The 21,335-nt window shown below is 33.2% G+C and overlaps 2 protein-coding genes across 2 annotated transcripts; both read right to left on the bottom strand.

The window, feature by feature from the left end:
• Window positions 1-4,482: 4,482 nt before the first annotated feature.
• On the bottom strand, window positions 4,483-10,317 carry LOTGIDRAFT_237946 (hypothetical protein; the record flags this gene model as incomplete). Its single annotated transcript, XM_009048561.1, has 6 exons — window positions 4,483-5,356; window positions 5,672-5,719; window positions 6,231-6,305; window positions 6,700-6,770; window positions 9,734-9,830; window positions 10,223-10,317. The coding sequence occupies 6 exons, from the start codon at window positions 10,315-10,317 to the stop codon at window positions 4,483-4,485; spliced, it is 1,260 nt and encodes a 419-aa protein (XP_009046809.1).
• An 846-nt stretch (window positions 10,318-11,163) lies between these two features.
• LOTGIDRAFT_171984 (hypothetical protein) lies at window positions 11,164-21,335 on the bottom strand (the record flags this gene model as incomplete). Its single annotated transcript, XM_009048560.1, has 11 exons — window positions 11,164-11,281; window positions 11,555-11,649; window positions 12,430-12,592; window positions 13,844-14,023; window positions 14,529-14,639; window positions 15,270-15,430; window positions 15,780-15,873; window positions 17,509-17,599; window positions 19,662-19,791; window positions 19,980-20,114; window positions 21,222-21,335. 11 exons carry the CDS (start codon window positions 21,333-21,335, stop codon window positions 11,164-11,166), a joined length of 1,392 nt encoding a protein of 463 aa, XP_009046808.1.

The raw sequence follows: 21,335 nt of genomic DNA, 5'->3' as shown, positions 1-21,335 counted from the left end.
TGTACATAGGGCCTACTATAGAATCGTAATTGTATATTAAACATAATACTGTTACTTACATAAATAAAAAAATATTTTAACGTTAAAGTAGTTCTCAATACATCAGATGTAGAGCCATATATATATAATAAAACAAAACCTGAAACATGTTACTCAGAGATGGCACAGTGAGAAACTCTGAGAAACATGTTTCAGGTTCTGATATAATATACTATTTCAAAGGCACTTAATGATATAAATAAAAGTATTCTTATATAAAAAAACCATAAAACATTTTGTTTACTAGGATAGTAAAGGACAGACCTGTGTATTAATAAAACCGACAAGAAAAACACGTTTTTTTGCAATTCCACAGTAATAAGTGTTTGATGACGTCACTAATTGCAAAATATAAGTTTTACACAGTTTTACTGGAATATCAAACTGATATCAGTGTCTCCGATCACATTTTATTATCATTATAATACACTGTATAAAACACACTAAAACATAAACAAATAGAATATTAAACATATAAAATATTAAATATAGAATACAGAACATGCAAACCAAAAATTAACAACAAAAAAATGAATAAACAGGAAGCAAATAAACTACTAAATACATCATTAAAAATAAAAGAATATACTTGTACCATCGACATTTACAATTATTCCATTTTTTTACAATCCCTTGTAAGTCTAGACGGTTTCAAATAGAAATATAAAATAATAGAACAAAACAACAATATTTACAATACAGTACATTCTAAAGTTTACAGTTCAAAATATCAGAAAAAATATTTGAAAAAATTGATATTTATTTGTATTGAATGTTTCTAGGAATATATAATGTTAATTATTGACTAGTAAAATTAATGAATCGTATTAAAGTGTTAATTACCAATATGGTTCGAATTTGAATAATTTAAAAATAGTCTAGGACAAACAAATGAGTAGATTAGTCTTATAAATTTCATATCACTTCTGTCCAATTTTAAACATCATATCATATGAAGATTGATCTAAATCATATAGTCAAGAGTTTTTAGTTTAAAAATATCATAAATCCTATTAAAAGTTTGGAAAGTTTAATAATTTGCAAAAATTATATCTGATAATCAACTGGAGAAAAGTTTCTTTCTGAAGTACGGTGGTTTGTATGCGACATCATTTATCATAAAAACTTAAAAGTGTTTTTTATTAAATATTATTGAATTATCACCGAGTGAAAATACAAGTTTTTAATTCAAAATATTCCAGTTTTTTAATTCAAAACTGAAAAAATAAACGATGTCGTATACAAACCAACCATCGTACTATGGAGAGTATTTTCTATTGCCTATTTTTCTTAATCTGATCTTACTGGGTTTTTTTTCTTGAAAGACGATGTTGTAGAGACAAGCAAACTTTACAAGTGACTGACAACGAAAGAAAATAACAAAACACGGGTTTTCGTAGTAAATCAAATCCACCTAATCACACCAACCGGGCCATAAAAATTGATATAATGAGCATTAAGAAAAAAAACGTAAGCGCCCTGCAATAGATTTAATAAATGGCCTACAATGAACGTTGAACGGTTGAACTCCGGAACGCTAGCACAATTTCACTACGTAATGTAGATTTAAATCTACGGAAACAGCCGAATGTTACCGAAAGGTGTTATTTTTATGACCAGTATATTTACCCATAAAACGGTCGTTAACTATTGCATTCGTGAGATTAATCACATTTTCTTTTAGAAAACGGGACCAAGCACGTCAAGCAGAAAATACATCTATTTTGTAGTGTTGCTTCGGATAGCCCGGTGTTTGTTGTGGTCGGTTTAAATTTACTACTTACACAAAACCCAAAAATTCATAGAGTTTACTTCATCTACATAGTAAATTTCATTATTCTATAGCTTTCAATTTGAAATGACCTCACTTCGGTTTCTTTTCCCAATTTAGAGAATACCAATTCATCACTTTGAATGGTATTGGAATTGAAACTGGGTTGAGGGGAACCAAATCAATAAAAAAAACACACTAATGACAGGGATAATTTCACGTTTTTATTTCATTTTTATTTTTTTATTTTTTTCTATTTTTTTCATATTTTTTTTTCTCTTTTATATTTGTTTATATTTTTGTTTAAACTTAAAAAGATATATTGTCATCATTATAATAATGGATTATTTTGTGTATTACAGATTTTATCTTTTTTGTTACACATTATAATATTTTGAGTATTTTTCTTTGATTCCTGATATTATCATTTTCATTTAATTTGATATTGTTTTTGCTTTTTTTTCTTTTTTTTTCTTTGTTTTTTATTGGCTGTTTTTTAAATGACACAACAACGTGAAAAGATCCCTATTCATTTTGAACTTCTCAGTCCGCTACTTAACCTTATTCTTTATTCTAGTAACAGACCAAGCTTGCTTCCGATTTCATCAAGTTTAAAGCTTTTATATATAGATGTAATTAGGGTTAACTACTAAAATATTGATCATTAAAAAACGATGATCTTTGATTTCGCTGTTGATGATTTCAGAACATTTTCATCATCGTATTTTTTTTTTTTTTATTGTGAATTTTTTTTTTTTTTGTGAATTTTTTTTTTATCACATGTTTATAATTTTTTTTTTTTTTGGATCATTATACTTAACTAATTATGACTTTTGTGTGAATCTGGAAGCAATCCTGGTCTGCTATTGAAATACAGAATAAAGGTATAAAAGTATCAATTTGTTTTAATTAATAATTAATATAGGGTTTTATTGTTTAACTCGCTTGATCTCACCGCTATGGTAGCCCTAAAGATTGCCAAGTTAAACCCCTATTTTTGGTCACCAAGGACCATTTTACACTTGTTAAAGTGTTACGATTAATGATAAATAAATGATATGAAATGAAATAAATGAATATCCTCGTCTTGAAAGTTGATCAAAAACTGAATCAATTTTAATTGTTAGATGTAGAGTGATTGTAGTCATTGTGTTAAATGGGATGATTTAAATAGGATGATTTAAATAGGATGATAAATATCACAGATGCTTGACTTCAATGGCTTTGTATTTATTTGTGCATATTACCTTTTTCAGAATCTCTAAAATATCCTTTTATTCAAACATGCATTCTTGCATTCGGCTGTTTTCCATTCTTAATAATTTTGGACTTGGGACTTCATTCAGTTCTAAAAACTTGCTCCAAACACGTTAAAATTAACTTCTACATAGATAAGCTATTAAGTTTTTCCGGATCTCTATTATTCACGAATTTTCCTTTAATTCGGTTGTTTACCACTCTTCATCACTTTGAACTTGGGACTTCATTCACAGTTTATCCGGAAAACACTTGCATCAAACATTTTTAAATCAGCTGGCACATAAGTTGATTACTCATATTGTAAGTTAATCTTAGTCCGATGTTCATTTCTGTTATCTATTTATTCCGGTTATTTGCATTCCGTTATTTTCACTTTCTTAAATGTTGGACTTAATACACACTCATAATCAGTAAAAACTTGCATCAAACTCTACACTTTAATTTACTATAAAGCTATTCATTTATTCTGGATCTTCATAATTCACGATTCATCTGGCTATTCAAACCTGTAATTCTTGTTTCTGATGTTTTCCACTCATCATAACTGTAGACTTTTGGACTTCAATCATAATTCTGAATTAATTATAAACTTGCATCGAACACGATTAAATTTGTCTTCATAAAAAATGATCACGATACCTTTTATCTTAACAAGCATGTTTTCTGTTTAACATAGCCGCCACATATATAGGCTCACTACTGTATCAGTGCTGTTAACGATAACTCCAAATCAGTGCTGTTAACAATAACTCCAACACATTGGTAAGAATCAGTGCTGTTAACGATAACTCCAACACATTGGTAAGAATCAGTGCTGTTAACAATAACTCCAACACATTGGTAAGAATCAGTGCTGTTAACAATAACTTCAAATCAGTGCTGTTAACTATAACACCAACACTAACACGATGTAGACATTATAGTTCACATACACATATTCCAGTGATATGATTTACGTACAAACACGATGCTCTTTTTTATAACTATTCGCAGAAAACCTGAATGTCTTGATTGGTATCCAATGACATAGTATAGATGAATTTTTTTTAATGAAATTTCACATTCAAATAAAGGTATTGTTCTTACAAACTTTCATCTTTTATAGTTCAGAATAGCACAAGCTGCTAAAGACTTTAACGGATATGGTTAAGGATCGGTTGAATCTTTAGCTAGACGTGGATGGTAAATGGGAGACTAAAGAATGTTTAAACTGGTAGATGTTAGTCAGACAATTGGGCATACACCCATATTTATGAACATGTTGATGGTTTCATAGCTTTTGTATTGAGGTTGGTAAAGCTGGTGGTCTTATATTGTAATACACCATGTATTATATAGCCCATATAATATGAAAATCAGATTGAGGAAAATATAGTCTGACATTGGTGACAAAACGTCCCCCCAGTTTGAGTTTATAATTCAATTGAACAAGAATCGATTTCCTCTAGATTCTCCAAACCATGTCCTTTCGGAGCATCTTCTTCAATATCCTTCTTGGGTCCCGCAAATGTACAAAATCCACTGTCATTTGACAAACTCGGGATACGATTTGACATGGACGCAGGATTTGATTTCCGTGAACGTATCATTTCTGGATCTTTCGTATTTTTTGAAATTTCTCCACCCATTTCCAGTGGTTTTCCTGAAACATGTTTATTAGTAGTAATTTGTTTAGTTTCATTCAAGTTTTCAGTCCGATTGGTGTTCTCCGAAGAAATTGTAAAAGTTCGTAAATCAGTCAAGGGTTTTATTTCTTGTACAATGTCACTGGATTCACATGGTTGCTTCCCATACGCTGAAAGTCTGTATGAAATGGAGCTGGATAGCCCCATTGTTTGGAACCCAGGCGGTATGTGAACTGGTGATGGTGACATACTTGACTGTATCTCTGATGCCCCTTTCTCTTGGGTTTTTTGCATCATGGGTAATTGGTTTTCAGATGAGTCGTTCCCTTGCGTTTTTTGCATCAAGGGTAATTGCTTCTCGAATGAGTCATTCACTGGTGATTTTTGTCTCACGGTTGAGACGGTAACGCGTGGCTCGTTTCGGGATGATCCTTGCCGTCTGACTGATTGGATGCCGGGTGTTTCTATCCCAGGTGAGAGTTTCTCTGTTGATTCGTTAAAGGGCGTGTTGTGCCCGGGTGATTTCTGGTCGAGTGATTCACTTGCGCTTGATGAACTCTTTTCTGGTTGGTTTTCAGATGTTTGTTTCTGGGATAAACAATCAATATCATCTTGATCTAATGTGTAGGGAACTGGAGTTTGGTTTATGGAATCTTGTATTCTGAAATACAGAAAGAAGAGATTTCGTGATGAATTCGGGTTATTGGTTATTGAATAATCAATCAAAGCTTTTTTTAAAATATTACAACTGACTCAGGATCATTTTAACTCTTACCAAGAGGCGAATGAGACTCTTCTCGAAAGCACTGGTCAGAATTTCGTCTCACAATTATCTAATCACCAAGCAGTGTTACAGACGAAATTTGCTAATGAATTAACGTACCAAGTGCCATATATCTATATAAGAAGTTGTTTTTGAATCAGCTCGGAATGTGAAATATTGGTCTTTTGGTGTAAAAATATTTAGCAGACTTACTTTATAGAATAAGCCTTACTTTCTTCTAAAATATCTTCTATTGGCGACCTGAAAAACAGAAAACTAATTTAAAATGCTTACAGGATAGAGAAGATAGGTTACTATAGGATCCTATGATTGATATACTTCCTTGTGTGAAAAGTTCGCTGCTACCGATGTTTCGCCAGTATGTTGTTTTGGATTTCGGGTTTTGTTTTGCGGTTCAGATCGTTAGTACTTGGTTTATTCATTAACAATGAAGGAGTAGGAGTAAAACAAATACGCCTCCTGAACAGGAGTGAGAAACCAGCGACGGTAAAATTCTAAACCATGAAAATCCGTACATGAATAACGAGCAAAGCACAATAACGAACCAAATGAAATGAATGGAGTTTTACGTCCTTCTTTTCTGCACCATGTTAATAGCGAACCAAGAGCGACCTCCAGACTCTGTTACTGTATATACGATAACAACAGGAATCAGTAGAAGTGTTAAACTGTGTTTAACATTTAAATAAAGGGCTAGCTACTGGAAGTGATATTGGTCACTGAATAACGTCTCCTAAAAATCTGTTATTACCTGGGCAACGGCGAACTTTTGCTAGTTTTTACACTGAACTCCCTTGGCTTACACTCTGGTAGCGCACCCATCAGGCTGTAATGAAATGAAATCGAGTTTTAATCCAAAAATCACCACACCATATTCATTCGTCACACCTGATTGAAGTCAAGGTCATAACATAGTAACTATAAGGCAAAGGTGGGTTTAAAAATGCATAATTGAAAAAGGGGACACTTATTATGTATGGTAGCAGTTTCTGAACAATCACGCGTCTAGACTAGTTACCAAAACTTAGAATTTAAACAGTTGAACATATACCTGATGACGTCACAGCTTAAGGTAACCTATCAAATTTAATATTCAAAATAAATTACGATATGAATCGCTGGGAACTGGACTGAAGAATTTCCCAAATAGCATAGCATAACACACTAGCATGAAACATTGCAAATGTTCTGTAACCTAGATACCAAGAAATAGACTCTACCTTTTGGATGGTGCCACATTCAGTTTCATCTTATGTTGGTCTTGGTGGTTTCCAAATATTTTTGTTAAAAACTGTAAATACAAAAATGAAATGCACATTAAATAAGAATTTTTAAATTTTACATTCAACAATGTTAAGTCTTTAATTGACGTTTGGCAATTGTAAGTATTATCTATATACGTGCCTCAAGTATATGTTCACCCAAGCCGCTCAAACATTCAGTTCAGAACCAAAGCCCCAAGCAGACAATAGTACAACAGTGGACAACACTGTATAAGATAGAGTTAGGTGATGTCTGGTGTTTCTATAAACAGACAATAGTACAACAGAGAAACACACTCTAGAATATAGACCAGAGTTATGTGATGTAAACCCTGTGTAAGGTGATTCTTAAACAGACAATAGTACAACATCCTATGCATTATAGCCCACAGAACTGGAATATGGATACGATAGGTTAATAGTGTCATGCTTTATAAATAAGGTGCAAGCCGGACCCCGCTATAAAAAAATACATTCAAATAAAATTAATAAGTATGAAGATTAAGGGTGAGGCATTTAAGAGAAATGTAAAATTATATTTTGGTGTTAAATAAACATTCTGGGTTATATGAAAATTATACTAGAAACATTACAACAGAACCTAAAAACACAGGTAGCTGTTTCTCACAGTTTCACGCGATGCCATCTCCGGAAAATCGAACGCATATATAGCATGAAACTTTGAGTAACAACAACATCTTTCAGGTTCTGTTTTAATATTTCTATATCTATCTAAAATGTATATTATTGAGCGCTATTTTAACACTGAAAGTAATTTATTGAAAATTATTCTAAATAATAATTTTTATCTATGCGAACTCTCTCAAATTGGCGTGCCAAATTAACGAACATAAGTAATAAAAGCATTATTAGGTTTGTGAACTGAGTTTAACTGGGTTTAAGTTGTCCTGAATAATCAATATTTTAATATTTAGAATAATAATACTTTTAATTATAAACAACTAATCCAAAAGCTGAAAATAAGAACATCATTCACTTTCACTCTGACCTTTAATTTGACAATGACCTTGACATTGACCTCGAATTAATTTGGTTTCATTTTAGCAATATGAAATTCAATTATCATTCTTTGAAAATTAGATTGGGTTATCTGTTATTAGCTGAAAATGATACAATATTAAACTGATTATTGAGTGATATTGTGATGCTATTTATAAGTAGATAAGATTCAGAAAAAAACCATTACATTAGTCCTTGACTTGAACATTGACATTGATTGACATTGATTGACATTGATTGACATTGATTGACATTGATTGCAGGTTAAACATTTATGGCACGTTTTTCACCTTAACCTTCTCTCTAGACCTTGGCTCTAATATTATATATTTTGATAGTGTGAATAATAAAAAAAACACTCATATCATCTTGACCTAAAAGCTGACAAATATAAATCTAGAAAGTTGTCCTTGACTTTTATCTAAAATGTAATTTTATCTCGATTCTATCGATTCTTTTATACTGGGGTCCAGCTTAAAATTGTTAAAAGTATAACTATAAGTTGAAAATTATGCAAATTGAGGCCTATAATAGTAAAATTACAGGTTCAAATAGCATTGTACGAAAAATTCTTCAATATAGATAACATTTCATGTTATTTCGATAATAGGATTTCCGATAGTTTTGATATTGGTTCAGGTGTTTCTTATTTTCTCAACCACCGATTGGTTCCCCCTTCTAAAAATGGTATCTTTTATAAGTTGCGTGTATGTTATATCATGTTCAGTAGGTTTGAAGCCAGATTTTCCTGAAAATAAATTTAGTTGATATAGATATTTTAATATCAGCTTTACCACCAGAGAGAATATCCGGACCGACATCGGAATATCTTTTAAAATGAGATTGAGCTCTATCAGCTGGTAAAGTAAATATTTAGATGACTATACAGATAGCTGATATTGAGTTCTATCAGCTGGTAAAGCAAACATTTAAACGACTATATCCATGGGTTAACCCGAATATTGCATGGCCGATTGCATCGGGCTAACCCCTAGGGATGTCACTATTAATGTTACCTTTTGATCTCATAACAATCGTATCATAACAATCAGCTTGATCGGTGGCGTGGGTTCGAATCCTTTAATCTACAGTTTAAAACAGAAACACCCGAAAGGTCACAAACTACAAAACATTCTCATTCTAAACACACAAAACAAACACCAAATGATAGACTATAATACCCAAAGCAGCCGGACAACTAAAGCTATAGGCCAGGAAGCCAAAAATTTCTAGGAATGCAGGACTGTGCCAAATTGTTTACTTTCTGCAGACTTCGTGTTTTTCCAAAACTAAAATTTTAGTCAGTTTTTGTGACATAAAATTGGTATTAGAATGTTTTCAACCTAGGTTTTCATTATCACCGGAAATCACGTTGAAAAAAACGCCATTTCCGGTAGTGTTATGTGTAATTGAAATAACTGTAATAACCGATTGTGCAGATTGTGTACGTGCCCTCTACCTAAATGGCAAACCCATAAAATCTATTAAATTAATTAAACTAATGGTTAGAATCAAATTAAGTGAGACTCGTTGGCAAATCATGATCAAGTTCAAGAGAAATCTAAATCTAAAAAAAGCTTAGGATAACATAAGTTTGCGATGTTGCCATCAACCAGTTTGACCTTGACCAAACCTAGTGACAACGATGTTTCCCGGATTATTCGTACCCTTTTACAGTGTAGTAAAATATCAATAATCCCAACAATTATGAGACGTTCGCACGAAATAATTGGCAATAACTAGCTAGCTAAAATGAGTCTTTCAGTAGTAGGTTTCTAATTTAGAACTGCCAACCAAGAGAGAGCGCAAGAGTAACACACAGTCAGGTTTGTATAATAATTTAAAATAGACGAAGGTTGGTTGTAAAAAAACAAGGTACATAAAGGTGAGTAAATTGATTAGATAACTAGATATATTAAAGAGACAGTGATGATAAAAGCTAATAATTAAATTCTGTGACCTAAACCTTTACCTCGGAAAATTTATGTTGACACTTTCTCCTTAATTCCTCTAGGTCGACTAAATCTCGTTCAATTTCGGTCATTTTTCTCATAACGATAATATACATCCTAATAATAAAATAAATTTTTATTTAATGAGATTCTATCATTTAAAAAATGTGAGAAATTCATTCATTCATTCATTCATTCATTCATTCATTCATTCATTCATTCATTCATTCATTCATTATTCATTCACTCATTTATTTACAATGTACTACATGTTATGATTTGCACTAGAAAGTAAAAATGACGTAGCATGTCCAAATACATTCATTTTGACTTCATGACATACAATTTTATAAATTGACTTCTCTTTGTAGGATCTTACAACTATACTACTTTTACTTTCGATTTCGCCATTGAGATTTTGATTGACGGAATTGTCTTGATTTTTATCACTTAATCATTCAAAGTGTTGTTATCATTTTCCAGGATTGCGTTCTAATTTTATTTCTTACTTCTTATTTCCGGAGTACAACTGAGCAGCTTTCTTTCTGTCTTCAGCACAACTTGTCTGCCAGTAATCAATACATCTTGCTGTCAATTCTTGCATCTCGATTCTGAAATTACCATACTGTGTGTAATGTGAAATAAAAACTATATTGAATGGTTTTAAATACAGAGCCTTACTAAAAAGTGCAAACAAGAGCAAGATACGATAAACAATCCTCAATATACGAGGAATCATAACAAAACACATCCCCCCTCCCCCCCAAAATTCCAGTAATTTTCTAACTTTATATAATGAATAAATAAATAATTACACTGTCCCTTTTTTTAATTTTTCCATATTTTTGCATTGTTTGCACTTTTTTTCATTGTTGTTTATTTTAGATTGCACTGTGGCAACATAATACAAGTTTTAAAATATCAACATTACAAGTGAAAGACATGGTACGGTGTGCGGTGTACGATGTACGATGTGGTATTCTCGATACAGTAAATAATAGTAGAAGCGAATCGTCTCCGTAACCCTGTCAGGACCCAAACCACGTATGGTCGCTTTTTCTACTTTTTACTGATAATCTCGCACCGTACTCTACACCGGAAACCGGACAACATACACGGCGAAATGTGTCTATCCAATTCGAACCATAAGACCTTCTATTAAAAATCATCTCAATATGGTTTTTGTATCAAAGTGTGTTTCGTCTTTAATCGTTTCCAGTTATCTTATATCTTAGTTGTTGTACCAAGTCAAGGAGAAAGACATTCTAGATGGAGCAAGTTGTAATCTTTTCAGACGATTCGTGGTTTGTTTCCTTTTTTCACGAATCTTGGGTAAGTGGTTACAATAATATTTTATCTGTTTTTTCAATTATCCTGTCGTCTTTGCATACTAATCATTTTTATTGAAGAAATAAGAAGACATTCTGGCATGCAAATTATCAAAAATATTTTACTTGTCAGCTTGGTGGAGACTTGTTTCATATTCATCCAAAATGCTCTTTTTCCTCCCTTGTATCCGGTGTAACAATTCTTGCGATCTGTCGAATATCGCATTGGTCAGCTTGAACCTTAAAAAAAACATAGAATCATGAGGATCCATCTACCAACTGGCCCTTGGCCAAAATCTTGGCATTGATCTTTCCCGGATTTTCTGTACCCATTTACAGCTGGGTCGACTGGAATGATGAGGAAACATGACTTATTCAATACCCTTTTACGAGTACAGCTGGGCTGACTGAAATAATAATAAACCTCCTCACCCCCACCCCACCGCATCCCAAGTGGCGCCGCAACTGTCTGAACTAGACTCGCCACAGCTTCAACCCTAAGGAAATACTTACCAGTCATTATCAAGCTCCTCTGGCATTTGAAACGATAACTTTTCATGCCCCGTGTTCTCAATCCGAGTCTTCACCGATTTTAATCGATCATAAAACTGATAAAATAAAATATTTATGTCTTTTCTTAAATTTAGTAATTCTATAAGCTTATCTCTCTACAATTGATGTATTGAGCACTATTTTAACAGTGGTATTTCTATATCACTCTACAATTGATGTATTGAGCACTATTTTAACAGTGGTATTTCTATATCACTCTACAATTGATGTATTGAGCACTATTTTAACAGTGGTATTTCTATATCACTCTACAATTGATGTATTGAGTACTATTTTAACAGTGGTATTTCTATATTGCTCTATAATTGATGTATTGAGCACTATTTTAACAGTGGTATTTCTATATCACTCTACAATTGATGTATTGAGCACTATTTTAACAGTGGTATTTCTATATAGCTCTACAATTGATGTATTGAGCACTATTTTTACAGTGGTATTTCTATATCGCTCTACAATTGATGTATTGAGTACTATTTTAACAGTGGTATTTCTATATTGCTCTACAATTGATGTATTGAGCACTATTTGAACAGTGGTATTTCTATATCGCTCTACAATTGATGTATTGAGTACTATTTTAACAGTGGTATTTCTATATTACTCTACAATTGATGTACTGAGTACTATTTTAACAGTGGTATTTCTATATCGCTCTATAATTGATGTATTGAGTACTATTTTAACAGTGGTATTTCTATATCGCTCTATAATTGATGTATTGAGCACTATTTTAACAGTGGTATTTCTATATCGCTCTATAATTGATGTACTAAGTAAAGTGTCAAATAGTATAGAAGAACAATGTGACTCACCTCAAAGACATTCATATTCTCAAAGACGGACTTCATGCCATTTTTTAAAGATCCCTCGAATTTACTCTTGGTAATGTCGAACAGGGATCTTATCTGTCTATAAATTTCAAACCACGGTTGGTATTTCTTCTCTATTCGATAATTTTTATGTTGGATGATGGTCCTGCAAAAACAAAATATAATGAAGTTGAAAAAAATGAAATTAAACTAAATCCAATTTGAATTAAATTAAATCAAAACAAATTTAATACATTTATTTATATATATTTTTTAATATATTTATTTATTTATTTATTTATTTTTTTATTTTTATTTATTTTTTTATTTATTTTTATTTATTTTTTTGTTTATTTATTTTTTTATTTATTTATTTATTTTTTTATTTATTTATTTATTTATTTTTTTATTTTTATTTATTTTTTTATTTATTTTTTTATTTATTTATATATTTATTTTTATTTATTTTTTTATTTATTTATTTTTTTATTTATTTATTTATTTATTTATTTATTTATTTATTTTCATTCATTCATTCATTCATTTATTTTCATTCATTCATTCATTCATTCATTTATTTATTTATTTATTTATTTATTTATTTAAAATAAATTTATTAAATTTATTTATTTTTTATTGTATTTTGTTTAACCCACCACATTGTTAACATAGCCATATGTAGACCATTGATGACGCTTTTCTGTGTTTGCATTTTCTTCAGGACGGTGTGGATCATTTCACATTGACTTGTTGCTGTTGTAATATCAGTAGCTATTGTGGAATTGGAATGGAACGTCGGGTACGGATCTGCATTAAATAAAAGACTTGATTTTAGTGAATATGTTTACATGTATAAGTATTTTAATTACGGATATCTTGCTTTTTTATCCTTGAGACAAAAGAAATATTGTATGACATTGTGTCACACATAAAACGTAAGCGAAGCGTCACAACATTCAAAAATAATATACAAAATAATAGTACATATCTATACAAACAGGAAGTACATTTGAGCCTTAATTCATAAACACTATAAGTGATTTTACGTCGAGAAAATCATACCAAGGGATATTGTAATTCTGTGTTGGTGTCTCCGGTTTGTGAGAGTAGAATAATCGGGTTCTGAAAACTAGTCTGAGGAAAATATTGGACTTGTGTTTCGCCGGACAGGAAGACCTCTAATCGATGTTGGTGAAAGTACAGTTTCTGATTGGTGCGGGAATGTCGGTTACTCGAGCTATTTCATCTCCTAGCTCAACCAGGCTGAAAAATTTTATTAACATTGTAATGGTCGAGGCACTTAAAATATAAGTTTCTGACCAATTTTCGATTTTTTTGTTTTTAATGGTTTTAGAGTATATATATATACTATAATTTGATTGAAAATATGCACGTGTGTCTGATGACCTAAATTTACCTTGATGTTGGGTTCAGGTAAAATTCGTGCACTGCTTTATCATCACAGTTCAATACAACCATATATTTCATTTTCAATATAGCGCTGACTGTATTTTTATACAAGACAAACGACCATTGTTTAGAGGTGTCGGCTTCCAATAACCCTACTAAAATTCTTAAAATATATTTCTGTAACGATCTGAAATGAATACAATAACAATTTATTTTCATTGACGATTCAGCCACGAATATACAGTCGAAGCTTCTCTTAATTCAATTTTTCGAAAATTTCTTGAGAAAACACTTCCAAGCGCTCCACTGTGACAACTCTACAGAAATCTCGCAATTTTAATTCACGCTCCACAGTTGTCCGCCCATTCAGTCAGTCTACACCGTATTTGTACCCCCAATCGCAGTAGGCTTGCGTCGCCACTGCAGCCAAACATGGCCAACAACTCACTCGGATGTGTGTAAACACTTTATATTATAATGGGTGATTTTCAAAAAATAGGTTCAGATTTAAATTGAGGAGCCATATTTTGAAAAATATAATTCAGAAAAAAATAGATTTCCAGGAATCTGATTGGATATAAAACTTGATTTACAATCAATTGACCAATAAAATGACTGGAACACTAAAATCATTTTAAGTTATATTTTCGAGAATCAGAACCCACATCAGGAATCTCCGTACAAATTCCTACCTCGTCATGTTGGAATCGGCAGGTAAACTACAGTTCCAGGAAATATAACTATCGCTTGACGTCTGCGAGCCTGATATGGCACCATGTGGTTTACATGCTATCATCTCGTACCTAAAAGAAATGAAATGATGGTTTATGTGCAACGTTTCTGCACTGAATTGGGTTTATAATTATGCTACCATGTCGTGCCTAAAGGAGAGACAAATACTGTAATTTCCTGAAAACAAAAACAAAGAAACGTCATTTCATTCTACCTTTTTTAGTTCAGTAACAATACAATGTGTTGGAGAACGTTTCTTTTGGTTTGTTAAGTATCTATATTTATATTATATTATTGAAATTGAGTTCTACCAGCTGGTAAAGTAAATATTTAGATGACTGTATAGATAGCTGAAATTGAACTCTACCAGCTGGTAAAGTAAATATTTAGATGACTATACAGATAGCTGAAATTGAGTTCTATCAGCAGGTAAAGTAAATATTTAGATGACTGTATAGATAGCTGAAATTGAGCTCTACCAGCTGGTAAAGTAAATATTTAGATGACTGTATAGATAGCTGAAATTGAGCTCTATCAGCTGGTAAAGTAAATATTTAGATAACTATATAGATAGCTGAAATTGAGCTCTATCAGCTGGTAAAGTAAATATTTAAGATAACTATATAGATAGCTGAAATTGAGCTCTATCAGCTGGTAAAGTAAATATTTAGATGATAAACTATACATAATACAAATCTTACATAGTAATCCTATTATTTCTCGCTCCGTCAAATGGCACGAACGGCATGGCACCGGTAACCGCTTGAAACAGTGTACAGCCTAACGACCAAAGGTCAGCGTTGTGGTTAAACGTAGCGCTAGACTTTCTGTTGACGAACGCCTTCTCGTACATTGCCGGATGCTGAAATACAAACCAATATTTCTTTCAACTTTGGAAAAATCCAATTATCAAACCCCGGCGTAGTTTTGTCTAGCATGCCATGAGACTTTCAGGATCACGCTCTTTTCAGTTTTCTCTTTTCTGATACTTTGTGATACTTTCAATGTTCTTCTTGTATAGCCACAAATCTCTGTGCTGCTTTTAACCAGCAGATCGAGTGTTTTAGTCGTACATTTTTTTTATTTCTTACTCTTACTGTCTGATGTATCTAACTATAAACTGTGCTCCAGTGTTGCGCTGATCGCACACGTTATCTATGTCAAAAAAAAAAAAAACCGTGCGTCCAAATGGAAAGAAACATTTTAGTTACCAAATATTCTTCGGTTCCTGCAAGCGACATGAATTCTTCATCACAGTTCCTCATCATTCTGCTGGCACCAAAATCAGATAATTTATAGATCGTCCTGCAATAAAATAGATAGGAATCAATTCCAGGAATTGTATATGAATAGCGGAAATCTTGGATAATATTGGGATATTTTTTGGCACTTCTCGCATGAGGAGTCAACTACTTTACAGTTCTTTCTCCCGATTTTGTCATGCTTTTGGAGATTTTTGGCTGTTTTGCGTGTACAGATATATTTTTTGCAAAGGTTTCTTGATGTTATAAGCGTATTGGAATGAAATAACTTCCCCTTGCCTTTGGTCAAATAAAGATAGGTCTACCTATAAGGCTAATAATAGATTCCCGGGATTTAATAGTGGATTGACAAACATTGGAATTGGAATTTCCAGTTTAAATGTTTTGTTTGTTTCCAAGACGCCCATTAACAATGTTTTTCAATCATTAATTGCTTTGTAATGATATCTATATATCTATATAATATCTAAGTGCTGGTCTCTGAATAGGATATATAGTATGAATATAAATATATGTAAGTGCTAGTATGAATTGTAAATATTATGTCTTGTTTTTTCTTTAAAGCAGTTGACACCCTGTTAACGTCACGGTGTTTTTTTAAATGCAGTGAACGTAATATTAACGTCAACTTTTTGTAAAAGCCTATCTGATTAAGCATAAATTTTATAATAATAGCCTACATGAACATAAAATCAATTTCTGACCTTATGCCTTTCACATCATGTTCCTAAGAGATTTCTTACATGCGTCTGTAATCTTGATTTTTGACGCATTCAAATTTCGATACGAGTGGTTTTATTTTTTGGTCTCCATTGGAATCTAGCGAGATAAATACCGAGGTTGCGTACTGCCTACTCTCCCACCAATCAGAATCATTTTTATAAAGCGAGTATCGTTGGAAGAAATATTCACTATACCACAATTCATAGACGATACTTAGACACGGATTCTGATGAATGAAGACCGAAAAAATATACAAAATTGTAATCAACTAGTAGATTTAGTAAGATCGCGACTAATCCAACATGAACGTGGTGAACGTGAGTCTTTATAATAGAAATATGTAATATATTAATCTACACGGTGTATGACTTATTATAATATTCGTGTTTAAAGTTCCGCAAGCTTTGTAATATTGGGTGTCGTATAGCTAACGCCCCTCACGATCCAAAATGCATCACAGGATAATTCAACCACTTCACTGAACTGAAGCAGTTGCATACAAATAAACGCTAATAAAAAGAAAACGAGAAGTTCAACAAATAGAGTTTTTAAATATAAATAGTTCTTGTTATATAACCTCATTAGAACACTCTCCAAGGATTTGTCACAACATCAAACCGTCGCTTTTTTGTAGGCTTGGTTGTTTTTTCTACATTTTTGTAAACATATTGAAGCCAGTTGGTCAGGTTTGACATTGACCCTACCCTGCCCGCTTTAAAATATTAGTTATAAGGAAATGCCATTTAATATTGGATCCCATTTTATTTCATTTCATTGAAATTATCAAGTGTTTGAGCTCGAAATAAGGAAAACAGTTTGACAATGAAAATTAACTTATTTAAGGTTCGGTTACTTCCTACTTCCGGTTGTGTATGGACATCAAAGTAGTTGATTGACATATTGTCGTCTGTCTGTTTGTTTGTAAAAAGACTATTGTAAATCAAACAAACCTTACCTTTTATCTGATGTCACATGACGTAAAATATTTCCTGGTTTAATATCTCTATGGATACAGTTGTGTTGACGTAGATGTTCTAAACCGGAAGCTGAAATATATTGTAAAATTTGGTTACTGGGGAACCGCACGTGTTGGCCTTATATAGCCCTTTCCGATAACTAGGTTATCTCTCCTTAATAAATCGGACTCGGTCATTAGCTAGAAATCTATGCAGCGATATTCTTCTCGAACCAAGTTGTTTTCCTACATACGCAGCAATATTTCTTCGTCTTGGAAGGCATCGTTCATTTGTTGACGTTGTCAACCAAGCCAGCCGAGTAGCCCCCGGAAGTAGCAGACGGCAATTGTTGCTAGCGCCACCTGGCGGGGAAAATGCGCATTTCAGGGGGAGATAACCTAGTTTCCGGAAAGGCCTATAGGACATTAAAGGGAAATTATTTTTGTAAAATAATCTCAGACATTTTATTGTAATTTCCTTGTGATTTAGTCATAACCTTTTCTTGGATTTGACTTTTTTCTTCCCGAAAATCTATTATCTTCTAACCTTGATATAGTTTAAATCTGTTCTCGTGCATACCGCGTGATTTCAGGGAAGTTTTTAGATTCGCTTTATCACCCGTCAATGTTATAAAGTAGAGTGTAATATCTTACATTACATTTAATACATTATATTGCTTCTTGACTTTCAAATAAACTATCGCCCTTGAAAGAGATGAGATTCAGGCCCGTAGATCGCCCCCTCCCCCTCTCATTCTCCCTCTCCCTCCTCCTCCCCCAGGTTGCATCTGCCATTGCGTATCAATCCAATGATCGGCATCCAAATTCCGCTTCGTGAAATCTGCTGTAAAATATTCGTGTGTGCCGCTTCGTGATCGGGCGTAAATTCGCATTCGGGTGAAAAAAATTCGCTTCCTCCTCGCATTAGGTTGCTGCCGCCGATACAGTGAAAGCTGAATGAAGATGTAAATTATTGCACAGGCCAACCAGGAAGTTAATAAATGTGTTTAACAACCGTGTTATGTCGGCCGAAATATATTGGATAACAGTCAATTTGATGAAACTTTGGAAAAACCTTTCTGCGTATTTATTTCCCGAAAACCCCCATAATATTATATAACCCCTAATAACATTTTCGCGTCCCTGATCTATACAAGAAGAACATCTGTCTAGGCAGAGTCCCGTTTACACAAAATCTTATGAACAAGTTTGTACTTAGCACGGTAATTCTGTAAGACCCATAGCCAGACTTGATTGTTCAGGGGGCAGTTATATATCTTGAGAGGCAAGTTATATATCTGGAGGGGCAAGTTATATATCTGGAGGGACAAGTTATATATCTGGAGGGGCAAGTTATATATCTGGAGGGGCAAGTTATATATCTGGAGGGGCAAGTTATATATCTGGAGGGACAAGTTATATATCTGGAGGGGCAAGTTATATATCTGGAGGGGCAAGTTATATATCTGGAGGGGCAAGTTATATATCTGGATGGGCAAGTTATATATATGGAGGGGCAAGTTATATATCTGGATGGGCAAGTTATATATCTGGAGGGGCCAGTTATATATCTGGAGGGGCAAGTTATATATCTGGAGGGGCAAGTTATATATCTGGAGGAGAAATTATGTATGGTTTTAAGTTGCAGTAATGGAATTGATCGCTTGTAAAAAAGAAATTGTTTGGTTTGTTAAAACTCTTGAATGACGAGGTATTTTCTAGTCTCTGTATTCGTCAGGGATTTGTATAGCGTCTATTTACATCAAACTGATAATCTATAAAATACTGCAGCTGTATAGCGTATATTTACATCAAACTGATATTCTATAAAAATACTGCGGCGTGGCAGTCAGTCAGTGTAATCTTTGCTCACCATCTGCTTCTAGAAGTAATTTAACATAATGTATGTCGATACTTCTTTCAACTGTGCACATTATAAATCCCTCAACAATTTAAAATCGAAAAAAAAGGGTTGGGTAATGTCGCTTTGTCCTACATAAACACATTTTTATCTTGAATTGAACCATTGGATTGGTCAGATTTTCTTTTCCATGAATATGAATACATGGCTGTTTTGTGGTCAGATCGCAATGATATGTCGACATATGAGAAAACGTCTTAAACATTCTTCGTTTAAAAGTTATAATACTTACTAATATGGTCTAAGAGTATCAGGAATTCTGAGTCTGGTAAACCGTGAATGTTGGGCACTTCTTTTAAAAATGTATGAAGAGAACCACCAGAACAGTATTCTATCACTAGACATGATTGTTTAGTCCGAAGCTGTAATAATAGAAAGGCAACGTTAGAAATTCATTTCTTTAGACAAAAAAAGTACTTTGATATAAAATGATCATTGCCTCGACCAAGAACAAGAATATTGATAAGACAGACAGACAGACAGAGAGAGACAGAGAGAGTCAGAGAGAGACAGAGAGAGTCAGAAAGAGAGAGTCATGGAGAATACTCACGTCTTTGTCTTTTCCGTAGTATTCTATGATATTGGGATGTCGTTTTAACTTCAAGAGGGACTCAGCTTCTTTCATCAGTTCTCTATCCCAACTTCGATCTTTCAGGATTTTTAGAGCTCTTATCTTACCAGTGCCCTGTAAAAAAAACCTCAGGATTGAATCAAATTCTTTTTATGGTCTGTGGAGTGGGGTGGGGTGGGAGGGGAGGTGGTTGTCGAAGGGCAAATGTAATTAGAAAATTATATTAATTAAGAAATACTCTCTTTCAAAAGCAAAATAAGTGTTTAAATTGTCCGGTGCAGAATCCATGGCTCAACCGCGTTCACGGGCCCCCATTCCTAAGGGAGGCCCATCCCAAAGAAAATAAATGTACCAATCTAAACAACCAGCAATATACATGAATAAATGTGAAATAACTTTAACTGGACTGGAAATCTATAAATCTTTCATTAACAGACATTAACGTGACTTACAGAGGGGTATCAGAATGCAGGATGTTAAAGATAAATTCCCAGGGAAGGGGCCCCACCCACCAGCCACTGTGCAGAATAAGAAAATGTGAAGAATTTGGAATAGATCCGTCTTGTTATTTTCCGTGATTTATTTAATATATCAAATTATCGCCCGGGGTTTGCCCCAAAGGACAAGGATTTCCCTGTTATGATTAGATCTAGATAAATACTTTACATGGTACAAACAGTAGTCGGAAATAACAAGTAATTATTTCTTTATAACAAAAGGGTAAAATATTAGGCCATGCAATACCAATCAGCATCAAAATCAGATCCTGAATTCCCACTGATAGACCTGTCTTCCATTATACCCCTTATAGACAATACAACTGATAGACCTGTCTTTCATTCTACCCCTTATAGACAATACAGCTGATAGACCTGTCTTCCATTCTACTCCTGATAGACAATACAGCTGAGAGACCTGTCTTTCATTCTACCCCTGATAGATAATACAACTGAGAGACCTGTCTTCCATTCTTCCCCTGATAGATAGTACAGCCAAAACATACACGTCAGAGGTGCTATACTTGTCAAGGGTGTTTACGTTAAGTTGGGTAAAGAATTCTGACAAAAACCCTAGGCACTTAAGAACTTATGATAAGAAATTTGAAACTGGGGAGAAACGTAGAAACATGATTGAACTCTTGTATGGACCATCTTCATCTTATACCATGACTACAGTGACAGCCAATCAGAGCCCTCGATTTCAAATAATGAGTTGCCTTACCTTTTCAAATCCCAGGTAAACATCACAGGAACTTCCGCTTCCTATTCGCTCTCTGTACAGATGTGAGGTAGTTTGGTGTGTATCGATCTGAATATTGTAACGTGTGTGTAGCAT

This window comes from Lottia gigantea (assembly GCF_000327385.1).
Source record: "Lottia gigantea unplaced genomic scaffold LOTGIsca_124, whole genome shotgun sequence".
NCBI lineage: Eukaryota > Metazoa > Mollusca > Gastropoda > Lottiidae > Lottia > Lottia gigantea.
The sequence above is the reverse complement of the archived record's forward strand: the minus strand, read 5'-3'. Positions and strand labels throughout refer to the sequence as shown.